The sequence below is a fragment of the Tachysurus vachellii genome, chromosome 1, assembly GCF_030014155.1.
Source record: "Tachysurus vachellii isolate PV-2020 chromosome 1, HZAU_Pvac_v1, whole genome shotgun sequence".
NCBI classification, from domain to species: domain Eukaryota; kingdom Metazoa; phylum Chordata; class Actinopteri; order Siluriformes; family Bagridae; genus Tachysurus; species Tachysurus vachellii.
Genome location: NC_083460.1, coordinates 30,508,865 through 30,525,349, shown reverse-complemented (window position 1 = coordinate 30,525,349; position 16,485 = coordinate 30,508,865). Strand labels below are relative to the sequence as shown.

The 16,485-nt window shown below is 37.1% G+C and overlaps 1 protein-coding gene across 1 annotated transcript; it reads right to left on the bottom strand.

Moving 5' to 3' along the window:
- Positions 1-1,997: 1,997 nt before the first annotated feature.
- lmnb2 (lamin B2) lies at positions 1,998-16,190 on the bottom strand. Its single transcript, XM_060882416.1, has 13 exons — positions 16,079-16,190; positions 15,730-15,956; positions 14,407-14,543; positions 12,532-12,688; positions 12,301-12,426; positions 11,807-11,977; positions 11,517-11,642; positions 10,329-10,549; positions 7,962-8,196; positions 7,261-7,368; positions 6,509-6,628; positions 5,118-5,216; positions 1,998-4,483 (listed from the first exon to the last, which is right to left on the bottom strand). The coding sequence occupies exons 2-13, from the start codon at positions 15,952-15,954 to the stop codon at positions 4,442-4,444; spliced, it is 1,767 nt and encodes a 588-aa protein (XP_060738399.1). The 5' UTR covers positions 15,955-15,956; positions 16,079-16,190; the 3' UTR covers positions 1,998-4,441.
- Positions 16,191-16,485: the final 295 nt, after the last annotated feature.

Genomic DNA, 16,485 nt, shown 5'->3' with positions numbered 1-16,485 from the left:
TTATTTAGCTCTGTGTTGATTGCGGCTATGAAATCCTTTCATGTTTTCATGAGATCTTATGGTGCTTAAACAGTATCTATACTAAAGAGCAAGAAGACAGTGGACCTGAACAACAAAGAGCAGCATCAGCGAGTGTGGCCATTATATATGGTATCTCCTGCTCGCTATTAAAGATACATTTGCTGACTGTTTGTAAGCAATAAAAACAATACCATGCTTACTTCACACAGTGTCATCTAGCACTGGAGCATCTTTTTTCCGATTGATGCATCCCTATTAAAAACCGGTTCACGTCATTTTACGCTTTCACTGTTGGTAAACAAAACATCCAATAGAAGCTTTGAACACTTTTTCAGAACTAAATGCAGAAATGGTCCAAACAATAATTAGCACTAGCATGTTGGAAAAATGATGTCTTGGTGCTACAGAGTTTTGTCTGCACATACACTAGATGAAAGCGGCAGTGGGAGTGTACAGCACTGGCAGTTGGTCAGTGGGTGTATGTTGCACATTTGCAATGATGTGACAAAAGCAAGACAATAAATGAGCCCCACTGCACTGAATGCTGCTGTCACCATAGCCACTTTTCTGGCTTCTTCAAAAGCATTTCGAAGTTGCTTTGAACAAGAATGGAGGGACAAGCTAGAAAACAAAGCTGTGCATATTAAAACCAGAAGCTGATATTCCAATCACATTCTCTTCGGATATTGAATGACTTGGAAAGGCAAACACTGCAAACTTATTATAATGATGGGAAATAGAGGCTGTAATATGCATGATGCAACTGACAATGATCAGTTCCACTGAAACTCAGAGACAGAGAGCTGTACCTGCAAAGGTATTCTAAAGGTAAAGCCAGACGGTGAGCATCGGCTGGCCAGAGCGAATGAACTGAATTCAAATGGCTGCGAAGAACAGCACATGTAAAATGCATGGTTTCACCAGAGGAAACAATGAGCGTGTGCAAGACACAAGTGTGAGAGGAGAGTGATGGAGCTGTAATGAGTCTCATTTGGCAGGTAGATGAAAGGATGGATAAGAGAGAAGGATGGCTCTCCTGTCAGGAAATTGATATGTATTTTAAAAGAGAGAGACACATTTTTTTAAAGCTAAGCAAGTTTCAGTTCCCCATGATAACAGATTAGGGTCTAATGTGATTACCAAAAGAATTAATAACTAGTTATGAGCTTTTCTAAACTGATGAGAGGATATTTGACTCAAACAGGCAATTCCCATCATATAAACAAACACGCCATACACATCAATACAAGAACCGCCTATGACATGTTTATCCTGAGAAGTGTAAATTAACCTTTATAAATACCTGATAGAAGAAACATCTAAACATCATAAATCTCCAACTTCACCCTGATAATGCTGCCGTAAACATGCTAGGAATTAAAAAAAATATATATCTTCAACGCCTACTGCATACCATTTTTTTTGAGGAACAAATCACGTATAAATAAAAAGTGTTTGCTTCTTGATGTCAGTCTTATCATCTTAAATCAAAATGTAAGCAAATAATTACATGTGCTCATTAGAGAACCTTAAAAATTCTTTTTTGTTTCTTTATGAATCTTTCTTTATGAATCTTTATGTTTCAGAAACTTAAAAGTTACTGGTGCATTGTTACACTCCTATCACTATAAACTTCCAAACAAAATGAGTTACTCTTGATTGCCACCATGTAATCACAATGATTCTTCTGGAGTTACCATGTTCTCCCTGTGTCCATGTGGGTTTTCTTGTATTTCAAGTTTCCTCAAAATTATTAAAGACAGAAGTGAGTGGAATGGCCAAGATAACTTAGATGTTCTTAGATGTGAATGTGTATGTCTGAGCTTGCATGGCACCCACGGAGCACTAGCATCCAGTTGAAGGTTCATTTTTATTTCATGCAGAGTTCCTGTGAAAAGCTCAGAATCCTCAATGGCACCGACTAGAATACTAGAAGTGGTTGAAAGATTTATAAAAAAAACACAAACAAAATCTGATAATACTATGCAAAACATTTATTGTAGTATGCATACAAAACAATTCAAATCACACAAGTAAAAAATTGTGAGAAATTGGGCTTGTTTTCTCTGCGTTCATTCCTCAGGTTATCAAGATCCCCCCCAGTCAATTAAAATTTCAGTTCTTTCACACTTTAAATGGCTCAAACAGCACATGAGTCTGTAGCTCATCAGTGCTGTTTAGATCAGCTTTACAGTAGAGTATTACTGTATCTAATATCCATATCCTGCAGTGCTGCACAGAAAACACAGGAAGTGCTCATCATCTGTTACACATCAGTCATGTCTATTAAAACCTGGAAGAAGAAGAAAAAAAAACCTCTGGCCAACAGTGTTATCTAAAAAATAAGCTCAGATTTCTATTCACAGATGGAGTGTTTAAAAACAACAAAAAAAGTGATTTTATTACATCAGAGGACCTGTAACAATCACTTCTCCTAATTTACTCTGTACAGTGACACCTAAAATTGACCTTAGCACATGATCACAGATTCACTTAAAAAGGAAAACAGTGTAAAATAAAAATGTAAACCTGATTTCCAAAATCCCATTAAAATTATTCAATATGCAAAGCACTCTACTGAGCAACCTAATAACGATAACAATAAAAAACAGCTCCCCAGGCCAATATTAGAATGATAAAAGGTTGCACCTGATATCACCTGCAGGTAATAATTTTCACCATGTTTAATAATTCATCTCGCATTTAAATGCATATGAAGTCCACCTCAGCACCGCTGGGATTTCCTCCTGTGCACAGGGGAGTTATTGTGATGGTTAGAAATGTCCTGAGAAATCAGCTATGCAAAATTTTTCTAAAATCAGATGCAATTGTTTAAAATGTGCTGGTGGACATTTGGCTAGTTTCAGCCTCCCTCACCATTGCCAGTGCACAACAGCAATCTAAAGCTGGTGCTGAGAGTGGGTGTATTTGCAGCCCAACACCATAAGATTAAAACTGTAGAAAAATATTAACTGTATACTTATTGTCTGAAAAACTTCATTTTAACATTTACAATGAACAAAGATCTTTATAATGATGAGCGTTTACAAATTATAATGTGGAACAGCTGCATTTGAATGAACAGGGTGGAAAAACCAACATTTCAGATATGGTAGTGGCTTAATGCATTATACCTTAAATTGTGACATTTAAAAATCAAACCATCACTTCCAAACTGTGTGTCAGATTGTTTTAGGGAAAGAAGAAACTAACACTATAATTGCACTATACCACCTGGGTTTTGTCTAATCAAATGTGATCGGTTAGACATTGTCAACTTATTTTCTCTAGCACCAGCTCGGACAGTAGTACCAGCCGTAATTCAAACGTTTTATTAATACGTTCATTCTAATTCATTAGAATATACTTTTCTATGGTAACGAACACGCAAGGAAATGTATGGTGGATATGCCATGTAAACAGATTACAATTTAAAATATGTATATAATCATTGGCATGAGGTTTTCGGTAGGATGTTTCATTTAACATCAGTGGAAGGAGTTTCCAGTGTCAGCACTTTGATGATCATTTTCTCAAAACAGCACATCTTGTGCTTTATTCCATATGTAAACATTTGCTTAAAAATCACTGAGAATGTATTATGCTTAAAATGTGTGGTCTGGATGTTATCAGCAACATTCAGCTTAATATCATTATCAATTCACAATTTTCTGAACATCGCTATCAGTTCAGCTTCAGTTGTGATGTGCCGAAGTGTCAAAATACATCTTTTATCTGTTCTCATCAGTAGAGGGCCTGAAACCAGGGCCTCGTGAGATTCCTGATTTCTGACAGTACTAAAGCAGATCAGTTGCATGATAGAGAGTAGGAGTATATTTTAGACTACAGATTCCTAAAATGCCTAAAGTTTCAATTATTTACTTTGTCATGACTTTTCCACCCTGTTTATCTTTATGACAATGCGGAAAACAAAAATACACAAGCTAAGCGGCAGCTGTCAGTTGACACACAGTAAACTACAAGTCAAAGCAAAACATCTCTTATCAACCCAGCCTTTTTGCAACACACTTTACTGCATCATCATGCAGATAATTTTAATTATTCTGTACTTTTCATGTCTAAAAGTACATTAAGTCAATTCCTGTTTTTATAATTGTGAAGACCTCTATTATGGGGAGGTTATGCATGTATTCAGAAGCTGTCCAACTTTCATTTGCTTCTTTTTCTTTTTTGATAAGAAAGCAAAACTAGACTGCACTTAAAAAAACCACAGTTACACAGTTCATGGTTACCTGGGTTTAAAAAACGAGGTCTGTAAAAACTGTTTGCCCATGATACTCTGTCAGGTAAGGATGGAGCAATTTTAAGGATTCGTGATTAAAGTATACAAAAACAAACAAAAAACAAACTGTGCCTCTGAGGGAGAAATAGATGCAATACTGTTGTAAATGAAACTCCCTCACATGACTGCACACTCCCTGGATCGGGTCTTCGAATCGCCCTGAAAAAGAAACTATGTAATAAAGTATATGTAACAATACACAAATACTGCCAAATCTGGCACATCATCCACTTTTAGAAACACCTGTATATCAGCACATAGTGTTATCTATTCAACCAATCATGGTGACAGAGGCACAACGTATAAAACCATGAAGATACAAAAAATCTGAATAAAGATAAAATGCGATCTGAGACTTTATGGCATGGATGTTGGTATCAGATGGGCCAGTTTGGGTATTTCAACTCTTGATCTTGACACAGACACGCACACACCCCCCAAGACAGACAGACAGACACACACACCCCCGAGACGGACAGACACACCCCACGTGAAAAACTAAAACAGTGATTGAGGGATCTGGGTGGAAATGGCTTGTTGAGAAATGCCAGATTTGAGCTGCCAGGAATGCTTATAGTAACTCTCTACAATACAATAGTAACAAACCTTTCAGGGGATGTGCTTTAACAGCAGAAAAACTATTTTCCCATTTTTCCCCATGCTTATGTTGATGCAAACATTAACTGAAAATCTTGACCAGTATCTGCACGATTGGCTGACTGGATAACTGCATAAATAAGCAGGTGTACAGCTGTTCCTAATAAAGTGACCAGTGAGGGTAAATGAAGTTCACCTGCTGGTGGAAGAGATCCTCATTTCCAAAATCTCCATTCTCATCATCCCCATTCTCCAGCTCTACCATGCTCTTGGTGACCACTCGCTTTGCCACTTCCTGCAGAACCAAACAGGATTTGAATCTGTTGCATTTCTTACATAACATAAAACTGTAAAAGTATTTCAGTCTGGATATAAATTCATTTTAAAAACTTGAAGTGGGATGGAGTTATCTAACCATGTTATTTATTTCTCCATGAGAAGGTTTATTGTTTTACTACAGTCCTAAAGCACTTGCTAGATCCAAAGCACTTCACTTCAGGTGTTAAACCTAAAAAAAGGAAATTAAAAACCAACACCAAGTAAGCAATTTATTGTGGTGGTACTTCAGGACAGGGACAATCAACTATGCAGCTGTGAGCATGTAGAACAGGGCTTTTCAGCCTGTGTGAGGAGGCATGAGTGCTTGTCAAGGGTTGCATCAGATTACACAATAAAGTCAAAGCACATGATTACAGTAGTCATTAACAATTCATTATTCATCCAGAGGGGGTTCAGCTATCACACTAGTAGTCTCCCTGAATAAGCAATACACATGTTTACATTAAGACACAAAAGCATAAAATGTAAACCACACTTTGCTGACCAATTAAACCTAACCATTATGTTTTAAGGAAACAGCATTCATGAGCACTTTACTTTAACCAGTAAACCTGAAACACAATCATTTGCAGACCCCTGAGTATAATGCTATACTGAACGTGAGGTCATAAACTGGAATTCTTAACCTCCAACCATAAAAGAACTTCAGTATATATATCATTATATAGCAGATATCACTGCTATCTGTGTGCCATTAACCAACATAAAAGCTTATTATTATTATTATTATTACACTGATTAAGCAGGTAGCTATATTGAGAAGGTAAATATGATTCAATCTTAGCTGACTAGACTGTTGCTAACAAAACTTAACACAGTGGCATCCATGCAAATGCATAGAGGATAACCTACTGTAAATAGGTGGTGAATGCCATGATTATTTTTAAACATATACAAGGTAGTGATGAAAATTAAAATGTGTTCAATTTTGTAATAAGAATTTAGCTTTGTATAAAAAAAAAAAACCTAAATCTAAAATGAAACAATATAATCAAATCTGCTGATAAACATGGGGATTTGATTATAATCACATGATAAAATGACAAGAGGCTGTGAATAAGGCAGCAAATAATTCACTTAAACCCCAATTCAACAATTTAATGGCATTTCCACAAACTCTGGCAGATTTTTCTGAAAATGATAGGAGCACCCTGAGCCCAAAATGCATTTTACATGCATTTACAAACATTTAAACCAATTAATTATTTAAAGAACCAGTTAAAGAATGAAGCACATGGCAGTGTGTACCTCTCCGTCTGAATTGACCAGCAGGGTGATGGTTTCATCTCCACTTCCCCAGCTGCTCTGACTCTTCCACAGCAGGTCTGAGGGAGGACTGTGGGCCACACCTGCTTCTGCAGCCCACACCTGTGCACAAGAGCAAAATCAAAACTCCAACACAAGATAAACAGTTTTAATTCTGTAAAATAAAAAAAAGATAATAAAATAAAGTAACATATACACACATCTGCACGTAATGTATTTTTTATTTTTTTTTAGTTCACTTGGTTTCCAGTTCAGACATTTCCATCGGTGAAACCAACAATCACTGAAGAATTTATCAAAAGACATTTCACCTCTTTTCTAGGTGCTACCAGTCTGATGTCAGTAACTAAGCAGATTATCTCCTCATATAGACAGTAGGAAGTCTATATTACTAAACTAAAACATTTGTGACTATAGAAACCTTGAGATCTAAATCACTTTTAATAAGGTACCTGTAACACAAACAAATCTTCCATTTAATTTCAACACCACAATATCAACATTTACACTTGCATTTAATATCAACAAATCAATTGTTTTATATACAGATGCAACTGGTTTACCCTCCCAAATGAACCTGCGTTTAATAAACACAATTTAAAAAGGATTACATGTATATCCCTGTTGATGGACTGCCAAACCTAAAGGCACTAATAGTGATTTAAATGTAATATAACACAAAGCAAAACATGGCAGGCATGCAAATGGAGAAAATGTAAAGGAAATGCTCTTACTGTAACAGTCTGTCCTGCTTTAAGAACAAACTTAGGGCTGAATTTGTAAGCAATCTCATCTCCCTCTCCAACTCGCCTCTTTAGTCGCCAGCTACCAAGAGACTGATCCTGAGAGAGATAAGGCGCTGCTTAATAAAATATCCAGATAAACATCAAGCAATGCAGGATATAACCATCATTATGCTCAAACTTATTTCCCAAGCCTCAACATTCAAGTGTGACATATTAAGATTCAAATTTTGTTTAAAGTATAAACAAGAGACATCTCCAAAATCAATAGTTCACTAAGTGACAGATACTTTAAACATTCCAGGTCTGCAGTACCTGCATTTCTAAACCACAAACTCAGGAGCTTTATTTAACATTTCAATGTTTATAACAAACAGTCTTTATTGGTTACTCAAGCCTGTTAGTTTTTCTTAGAAATGCCCGAGTGATCTGGTCACTATGATGTTTTAAATATCTTCAATTTGAACTTTGCAGACAGATGCCGAAGCATGGTTAAAAACAAAGGGATGAAGAAAAATAGTTGCACTTCATTCAGAAAAACGCTGCCACAGCAACTTTCAACAGGTTTTCCAATACCACCACACATACAAAACTCTTTCTATCCTGATTTAGTCTTTCTTAAATATACATTATATAGTAGCATTCTAAAACTTAAGAACACTTTACAAAATAGAGCGTGTAATGTACGGTACCTTATTGGAAAGATTTTTAAGGGTGACACTCTTGCCCTCAAGGTCAAGTTCCTCAATACTAATCGAGCCTGTTGCCTCTGCATGTTGGCTGACACGGAAGCTGGGAGCACTGGGGGTCTCGTCTTCCACCTCCACACGCTTTCTCTTAGAACGGGACGAGCGGGAAGAGCTGCTGCTTGCAGCCACACTTCGAGATACAGTGACACGTGAGGGGGGACTTGGGGACAGCTTCAGCCTGTGAAGGAGAACACAATAAATTCATACCCGGGACTGCGATTACAACAACAAATAAAACTATTATGAGGGACCCTGGAACCAATTCTGTTTCAATGCAATGCAGTGAAAAACACTGCCACCTAGGGACACCATAAAACTTGCTTCACTTGTTTGACCCAGTGCCTGAATTTTACACACACTGAATAATACACTGGAATTATATCAAATTAGTCACATTCCAAAAAATTGCTGTAATGTCTGTTAGAATTATAGATGATATAATTATAATAGACATTATACATAATCTATAAATGTAGATTATATGTAATGCTGGAACTGAATAAAGCAGGTACATTCCTGACATTTGGAATGTGCGTTCTGCTTTAGTTTCTGGAACTAATCAAAGTTTTAAAAATGGTTGTAAAAATCATAACACTTGATTGCTTTGAGCTTAAGTATTGTTGTTGGTTAATGTAATTATTCACAGTTTGTGAAGCATATCACATGGCCACAGAACCTAAACCTGTGTATGCTTCATATTAAGGTTAATTTCTAGTCTAAACGCATATCTATATGTATACAATAAATGGTGTAACTCAGGTCCAAATATTACAATCTGTTTTAATTTTGTGCAGTGGTGTCCAATTTTCTTTCTTAATTTTCAATTCTGACTGATATACAGGCTTGGATCCTATGCTTAGGTGAGGTTAGCTGATTATCGCCATCATCACTTAGCAGCATTAAATCTTCTCCACATTCCCTCGCTCCCTACATTCTTTCAGATCTCTGCTCAAGCATAAAGGACAAAGTTTCAAGTGCTCTGACATGCTGCTATCAAAAACTAATTAAGTACTAACTAAGTATGGCTGCAAATTAATATTTGCTTATGAAGAAAGCAAAACTGACATCCTATGACAGCAATGAGCTAGAAATATTAATCAAGATGTGTTTCATTTCATATAACGATTTGGAAGATGTGTTCATGCTTAAATAACCGACCCGATAGTCATGATTAAATTTTGTCTGAAAATGCAGCAAAAAAAAAAAAAAGAAATACTTTTTTTAAATGTTAAAAAAAAAGCTGGCTGGAATGATTTCATTCACTTGCTCTCTTTCTTGATAAATCTTTTGCCATAGGTTATGTTAAAATGCAAAGCATTTTGATCTGGCCAAATGCAGAAAAATATTTATTAAATGGATTAATAATGCATGTGAATAATAGAATTTACAAAAATAATTTCTATTTATAAAAAATAAAAGTTATCAGACACACAAACACATCTAGGTTAGATATAGAGAATTAGACAATAACCAGAGTCAGATATTTTATTTGTTTTGCAAGGGGACACCACCACAGCTCAGCTCAGCTCAGCTCAGCGTTCACTGTTGACTTGACTGTTTATTTAGGTTTCTTGGCAACCAATATATGCAACCAGAGAGCACATAAGGGGCTTCCACTTGAGTGTGTTAGTGAAGGAACCATATTTGTCAGTATTACTTAATCTAGTTGAACACTTCTGCTTCTGAAGGAATTTTCTCCTTCTGATGTGAAAGGGGGAGAGGCCAATCCCCTTCCACTGGTACTGGCAGGCCCAGAAGTGTCTGCTGCCCTTTATGACATCCTGCCATCTTGTTTTGTTTATGCTTAGGTCATGCAAAAGAATTCATGGTTGCATATAAGGGAAGCAAAACCAAAAACTCAGGAAACCACTAAAATTAGGACCTTTGCCCAATACATGCCATGTTTCATCTTTGGAACTGTAATACAATCACCTATATGTGGCTTCTTGTCTTAAAACTCTAGTCAAAATAGAGTGAATAATCTTGGATAGCTCCAAATACCAATCTATTTTAGCACAAAACCTGCAGGACAGTTAGACAGATGAATATGAAATATTTCATCTGAAAGTTTTGAACGGACTCAGTTAGTTGTACAACCAGCAAAGCTTGTTCTTGTTTCCACACAAATGTTCATCACCTTACTTTTGTGGGTTGTTTTATATTACATTTAAGGTAAAAAATAAGTGACATGATTCTTTTTTTTTTTTTTTTTTTTTTTTTTTTAAAAAGTCACAAACACATGCAATAATAACAGAGGTGTGTAGATTTTGTATATTCACCGCATATTGCTTACAGACTTAAGACACTCACCTGTCTTCCTCTCCCTCCAGTAGTTTCCTGTATGCATGGATCTCCATGTCCAAGGCCAGCTTTACATCCAGCAGCTCCTGGTACTCGTTGAGCTGCATCTGCATGCGGTCCCTCATCTCGTCCATCTCGCGTTCCTTGCCATCTATTATTTTGCGGTGTTTATCATGCTCGCTGTTCAGCAAGTCCTCCAGCTCACGTACACGCTCCTCTGCTGCTGCTGCCTGCAAGGTGCAGTGCACACAAACATTTTTACAGTATTACAGGGAAAAGTGCAGATAAATAGAGTGACCAGCCAATAAAGTGTGTACAAGAGACCATGCATCTCAAATGTGGTGTCTGATGTTTAAGCAAGGGACCTGCAATTTACCATAATGTTAACTTATGAACAAGAGGATAAAAGACCTGCCATAGTTTTCATGCTCAGAAAATGGTCTTCATATGAAATTCCTTTGTCAGGGCCTTACTAAACTACAATTTCAACTGAGAACTCAGGTCTTAAGGTACTGGGCTCCTGATTGGAATGGTTTGTGTTCAAATCAGAGCACTGCCAATGTGCTAGTGTTAAACAAAACTACTGCCATCTTATTCTCTTAATTGAAAGTTGATTGAAATAAATGTGTCTGCTAAATGAGCAAATGTATACACTTCCACCCTTTACCCAGAAGCCTCTCATTTTTGTGCTGTCTCAATTTACTCCCCATCAAACATCAAAAGCAAGTAATTTAGAGACTGCATTTAGTGTTCAGCTGTGTCAGGGAACAGATGTCCAACTCCCTAAAGCCTCTAGGTTAAGAGATCTTATGTAATCTTATAGTGAAGTGATCTCCATCAGCTTTTTCAAGATACTAAGATCAGGCAAAATTCATGTGCTATTTTTGATTACCCTGAGCCAGGAAACGGGTAGTGTGCTAGTAAGATGTAACTTGCTACCATTGGACATTCTCAGCCACACATTATACCTTCATCGTCTACTATTCAATACAGGGTATGTGTATGGTTTACAGTTGTGTCATTCACAAGAATAATTCAAATTTAAGACAAGTAATTTGCGCAGCTTCAATAGTCTACTGGCCCACTCTGATCTGAAATTTGAACAAGATTTTTGTTTATGCACCTCACATGCAAGCTAAGTACAGGCTGAAGCTGTTACAAGCTGCTAAAAGGCAGTAGATGTGAGAGAAGCTTTGCCTGTTTCTGGAGTGCAGACAGCTGATAAGTCAGCCCCTCAATCCTGACACGAGTCTCCTGCAGCTCCTCCCGTGCTGTGATGACTGCCTTATCATTAAGGTCAGAGGACACCTTGGCATTGTCCAACTACAGAGAGGGACATAAAAGAGGAAGTCAATATCTCATTAAATGCCTTACAGCATCACTGAACAGAATCAACATGTCCAGCATGACAATTGCAAAGATACCAAACAGCTCAAATTGAGAGTACTATTCATGAGATCATAGAAGAAAATAACTGAAAGCAGTACCTTAGCCAGGAAGGTTTGCTCAAGCTCAGTCTTGTAGAGGTTGACCTGTTCCTCATGTTCCTTGCGAAGGTCCTGCAGAGCCCGGGTCAGTTTGTATTCATAATCATGCTTGGCTCCAGTGTCCACTTCCACCATCCGCTTTTCCTGGCGCTTCCGTGTTTCACGTACTTCCTATGTAAAACACATACAAGGCAGATGCTTGAACTTATCTCATATCTTTTAGGCTAATTTATGAAGCACTTACATGGCCTTAGAAGTAATCAATACAAGATGCAAAAAAGCAGAACAACAAATTTTGCAATGACAGTGTTTTACAACCTATAAGAATTAAAATTAAAGCTACAGTTTAAAAAATAAAAAAAAAAAGACAACAAACAGTTTGAGAAGCCCTGCTTTAGAGGTTTAGAAGGAAACTTCTCAAAGTCTTGTCTAAACAGTATCTAAAATACAGCTCCTCTTACCTACTAAAACAAAGACGAAAAGCTAACACCCACCTCCTCAAACATGCTCTTCCTAAACTCAAGTTCCTCACTCAGGCTTTGGCAGCGGTTCTCCACATCCACTCGCATCAGTGTCTCAGTCTCCAGCTGTTTTTTAGCAACAGCATGGGCATCCTCAGCCTGTAAGGAATCAACAACATCGTGAAAGAAGGTCTACTTAATGAAAGCAAGTAACTAAATTAATATTTTGTACAACTTTCATACCAGTGAAGTAAAAAGGCTAACCTTAGCAAGCTGGTTCTTCAGGTCAGCAACCTCTGCAGAGAGTGATGCATTCTCACTAAGAGCTGTAGAGAGTGATGCTTCGCTCTGGTTAAACTGAGACTCCAGTTCCTTGATACGGGTCTGAGCCAAAGCCAGGTCACCATCCTTCTTCTTATAGCTGCAAAACCCAACAAAAAGTCCTATTAGTGTAAATCAACTAATACAGACAGTCAAGGCAACTAGCAAGGAGACCAGTGAGAAATTCTGAGCAGTGACCTAGTCATATAAAACCCATAAAAAAAAACTCAAATCAGACTAAAATGCAGTCTAGTAAAATCAAAATAATAAAAATAACAAGAAAGTATGTTTAAGTGTAGAATAGACAAAGGGCATTTCCCTTGTGGTCACAGAATCAATCAAGTGTTCATAGACACAAATCCACAGGCTTCCTGTTCTCATGTTACCTAGCAACAAAGGTAAACCAATGAAAACATGTGAGTAGAAAGGCAAGTTAAATGAACAAGTCTGAAAAATAAAGAAAGAGAAAAAGAAAAAAGATGAAGTTAAAAAGTGGCACAGCAAAAAAAATTGTTTTAATATTTATTTTTGTTTATTTACTTTTCATTTTGTTAATTGATAAAAATAACCTATTAACACTTCTATTTTTGAAAGCATTCTTACTTTACAGCATTTTTTCATACCGGTCTAAAGTTTTTGCACAGTCCTATATACGCTCTTAAATTGTAAACAAATATGAAGCAAAAACACAGCTGTTTTTAATTTTATAAACACGTCCTACCAGCTGCGAAACTAGTTTGGGAGTGTTGCATATTTTTCTTCTCAAAGCATAGTGTGTATTCAATGTTACACATCTAACAATCAAACAAACACTTGAATATACAGCGGATATACACAATCTTTAAACAAAAGTGCAACTTTGTGTACTTCTGATGCTGTAAGCAGCCATGGTAATTTGGATTCATTCCTTAAACAGGGTAGGAATAACCTGTTGAGTAAAAATGCCTAGTTGAGGGGGTGATTTCTTTGGCTTTTACTGGTAGGCGCTTGAGACTTACAAGTTGAGGTTGCAGCATTAGCTACCACTGTTCCATATAACAAAAATTGAGCAAGAAATGAAAAGAAATGAATGCCTTGACATTTCATATTGCATAAGCAATCAATAAAGAGGCTTTAAAAATACGACTTTTGAAATCAGAAAATTCATCTAAAAGGAGGTAATTGCTTGTTAATTATATCTGCCCCATTAAAAAAATAAACAACCCATAATAACCCAATTCCCATAATCAATTAAGCTGGACAAGGACACTTGTGTTACTAAATTTATTATATGAAAGCTGTATATAAACGTTACATCCAGGGTGCTGACCACTGATCTAACAATGCCTTGTGCCCATACTTTCAAAATCTCAGGATCACTGTACCACTCATATTACACAACTTAACATTTTGATGTTTTGTGGCTGTAGTGGTGTGCACACAAGTATGCGCAGATGAAGCTTGCATATTACACACACATCATTCACATGGAAAGATCTCAGACAAGGTGTGCCTGATCCCTAAATCCTGCTCTCTCATCCAAATAAACAAGAGAGTTTTTTCATCATATGGCATTGTCAAGCTTGCTGGCCCTAACGCAAATTAAACATCAGCAAGCAGATCAAGGCTAAAATTGTGTAGCGTGAATTTGGAATATGCCGTTTTAACCCTTACTCATTCAATCAGTCTTGAATCAGGTCTAAAAGTACTTCTATAGAACACACACAAATACTACTTATTATTAAATATCTCCCTTTTCTTTAAGCAAAAAGCCCACAGTCCAGTTTTTTTATTGGCTAAAAAAATCCTAAAATGCGAGTGCATTACATCTTCACTTACCTCTTAGTAACCTCCTCAAGTTCAGAGCTGACCTTGCCCAGATTGATCTGGAGTTTTGCCCTTTCTCTTGCAGTCTCATCAAGGACACGTCTGGCATCCGCCAGTTCAGCCTCGTACAGAGACTTAACCCCGGTGACCTTACAGAAGATTAAACACACAGACAGTCAGAAACCCGTATGCAAGTTAAAAACCCTTGTAGACATATCATTAAACCAATGAATTCACATTCAAAACCAGATCATATAAACTAGGCTTGTTAAATAAATAAACACGCACAAGATCCAAACTAATTACAGTATTTGATACTTAAGGGCTAAACAACAGAAATACACTCTTACTGTTCTTTAACTTAAAGTGGCTGTTCAGGCATTATAAATAAATCATGTTTGACTTGCAGTGTACCCCAATACTTGCACACTCTTCACTGATAGTCTGGTTGTTTGGTAATGAAATAATTGAGGGAAATTGTAGTAATTTAATTCCTGTGAAAAAGTATGTCAATACGCTTTCTTATACAATCACAGCTATGACAAGATCACATGTTTTGCCTATAATTCAAGACTAATTCAATTTTGTAATGAATACTTAGAAAGCTCTAAACTTATTGGATATTCCTGAACACACACTTTTGTGAAAGCAAAGTCTTGCCTAGCATTAACTCATTGATAATAAAAAAGTCAAGACATAACACAATGCATTAACATAAAAAGTAGAACTAGACAAAATAAAACCCAAGAATTATAAATAGACCAGAAAGTACAATTTTGTTGACATTTCTATGGAATTGCTCTTATGCAAAAGTACTGAAAGGGTTATTCACTATTCAAACTGCTCAATTTTAGTGCACCAAATTATGTTTGAGTTTGGAGAGAGCAGGACGTCGGTGTGGTATTAAAAGGAATAAAGGGAACAAGAGCAGTTTGAAAGGCGTTCTCGGCCACTCCCATGTTACAGTTTACACATCTGTTTGTAAACATTCAATAAGCAACGCTTTGTCGGTCATGTAGCAATTAAATCATCTCATCTCTCTCTTTAATACCTTGTATATCTAACATACATTAATATAAATATATTAATTGCCTAAGAATTGACACCAGCTGTATAATTACTGATAATGATAACAGTAGCGCTTCTAGCACAACTTCTCAACTGCTAGCCAGATGGGAACTAACAGAAATTTGACTGTTTGAGCAATTTAGTAAACAAACAGATACGTGACCTTTATTCCGAACTACATCTAAACATTCACACTACTAGCTAGCAATCACTAGCTTACGTTGAATTGTTAGCATGCTTGGACTAAACCATAACATTCAAATTTACCTCTCTTGTTGTGACCTCCTCCCTCTCCGAGACCTTCAGAGAAAGCCTGTCATTCTCCAGCTCCAAGGACCGGACGCGATCGATATAGACGGCCAGTCGGTCGTTCAGATGTTGTAGATCCTCTTTCTCCTGTAGGCGGGAGATGCGGGTCGGGGAGAGCGGCGTTGAAGCAGCAGCCGCCCGGCCAGATTCGGCGGCAGCTCTGCTTGGGGTTGCGGTCGCCATATCTGCACGCGAGAGACAGCAACTTGTTCGTGCGTGTTGTTTCCCCCAAAATGTTCTGTTTCAGTCCTGTTGCAGCACAAACCGGTGAATTTTATTAAGTAAATCCGAACGTAAAATACACTACCTTCCGAAATCACTCGCTGACGTTCTAAATGAAAAGTCTAGCACAGTTGTTTGTATTGGAGCCCCGTAGCTGGTTGGCTAGCTTTGAAAGAATTGTTAAAACAAAATGGCCGCCTGCTAACGTAAAAACCCGCCAAAAGCTACCGGATGCGGAAGTGATGCTGGGAGATGTATTTCTGTAGAGTTGTAGTCCTTTTTAACGTTTTGTTTGTTCTGTCTCAGAAATAATGCGTACAAAATATTAGTGGTGTGGTATACTCCACCTCCTGTGGGAGAGTTTTCCTTCTCGATTCTTTAAACCGTGTTTACATTTTATGTTTTTATATGTCATGTATCATATTTTAACAAATGACTTAAATAAGAACTATTGTTAAGTTTATTGTTATCACTCAGTGTATCAATAAATCA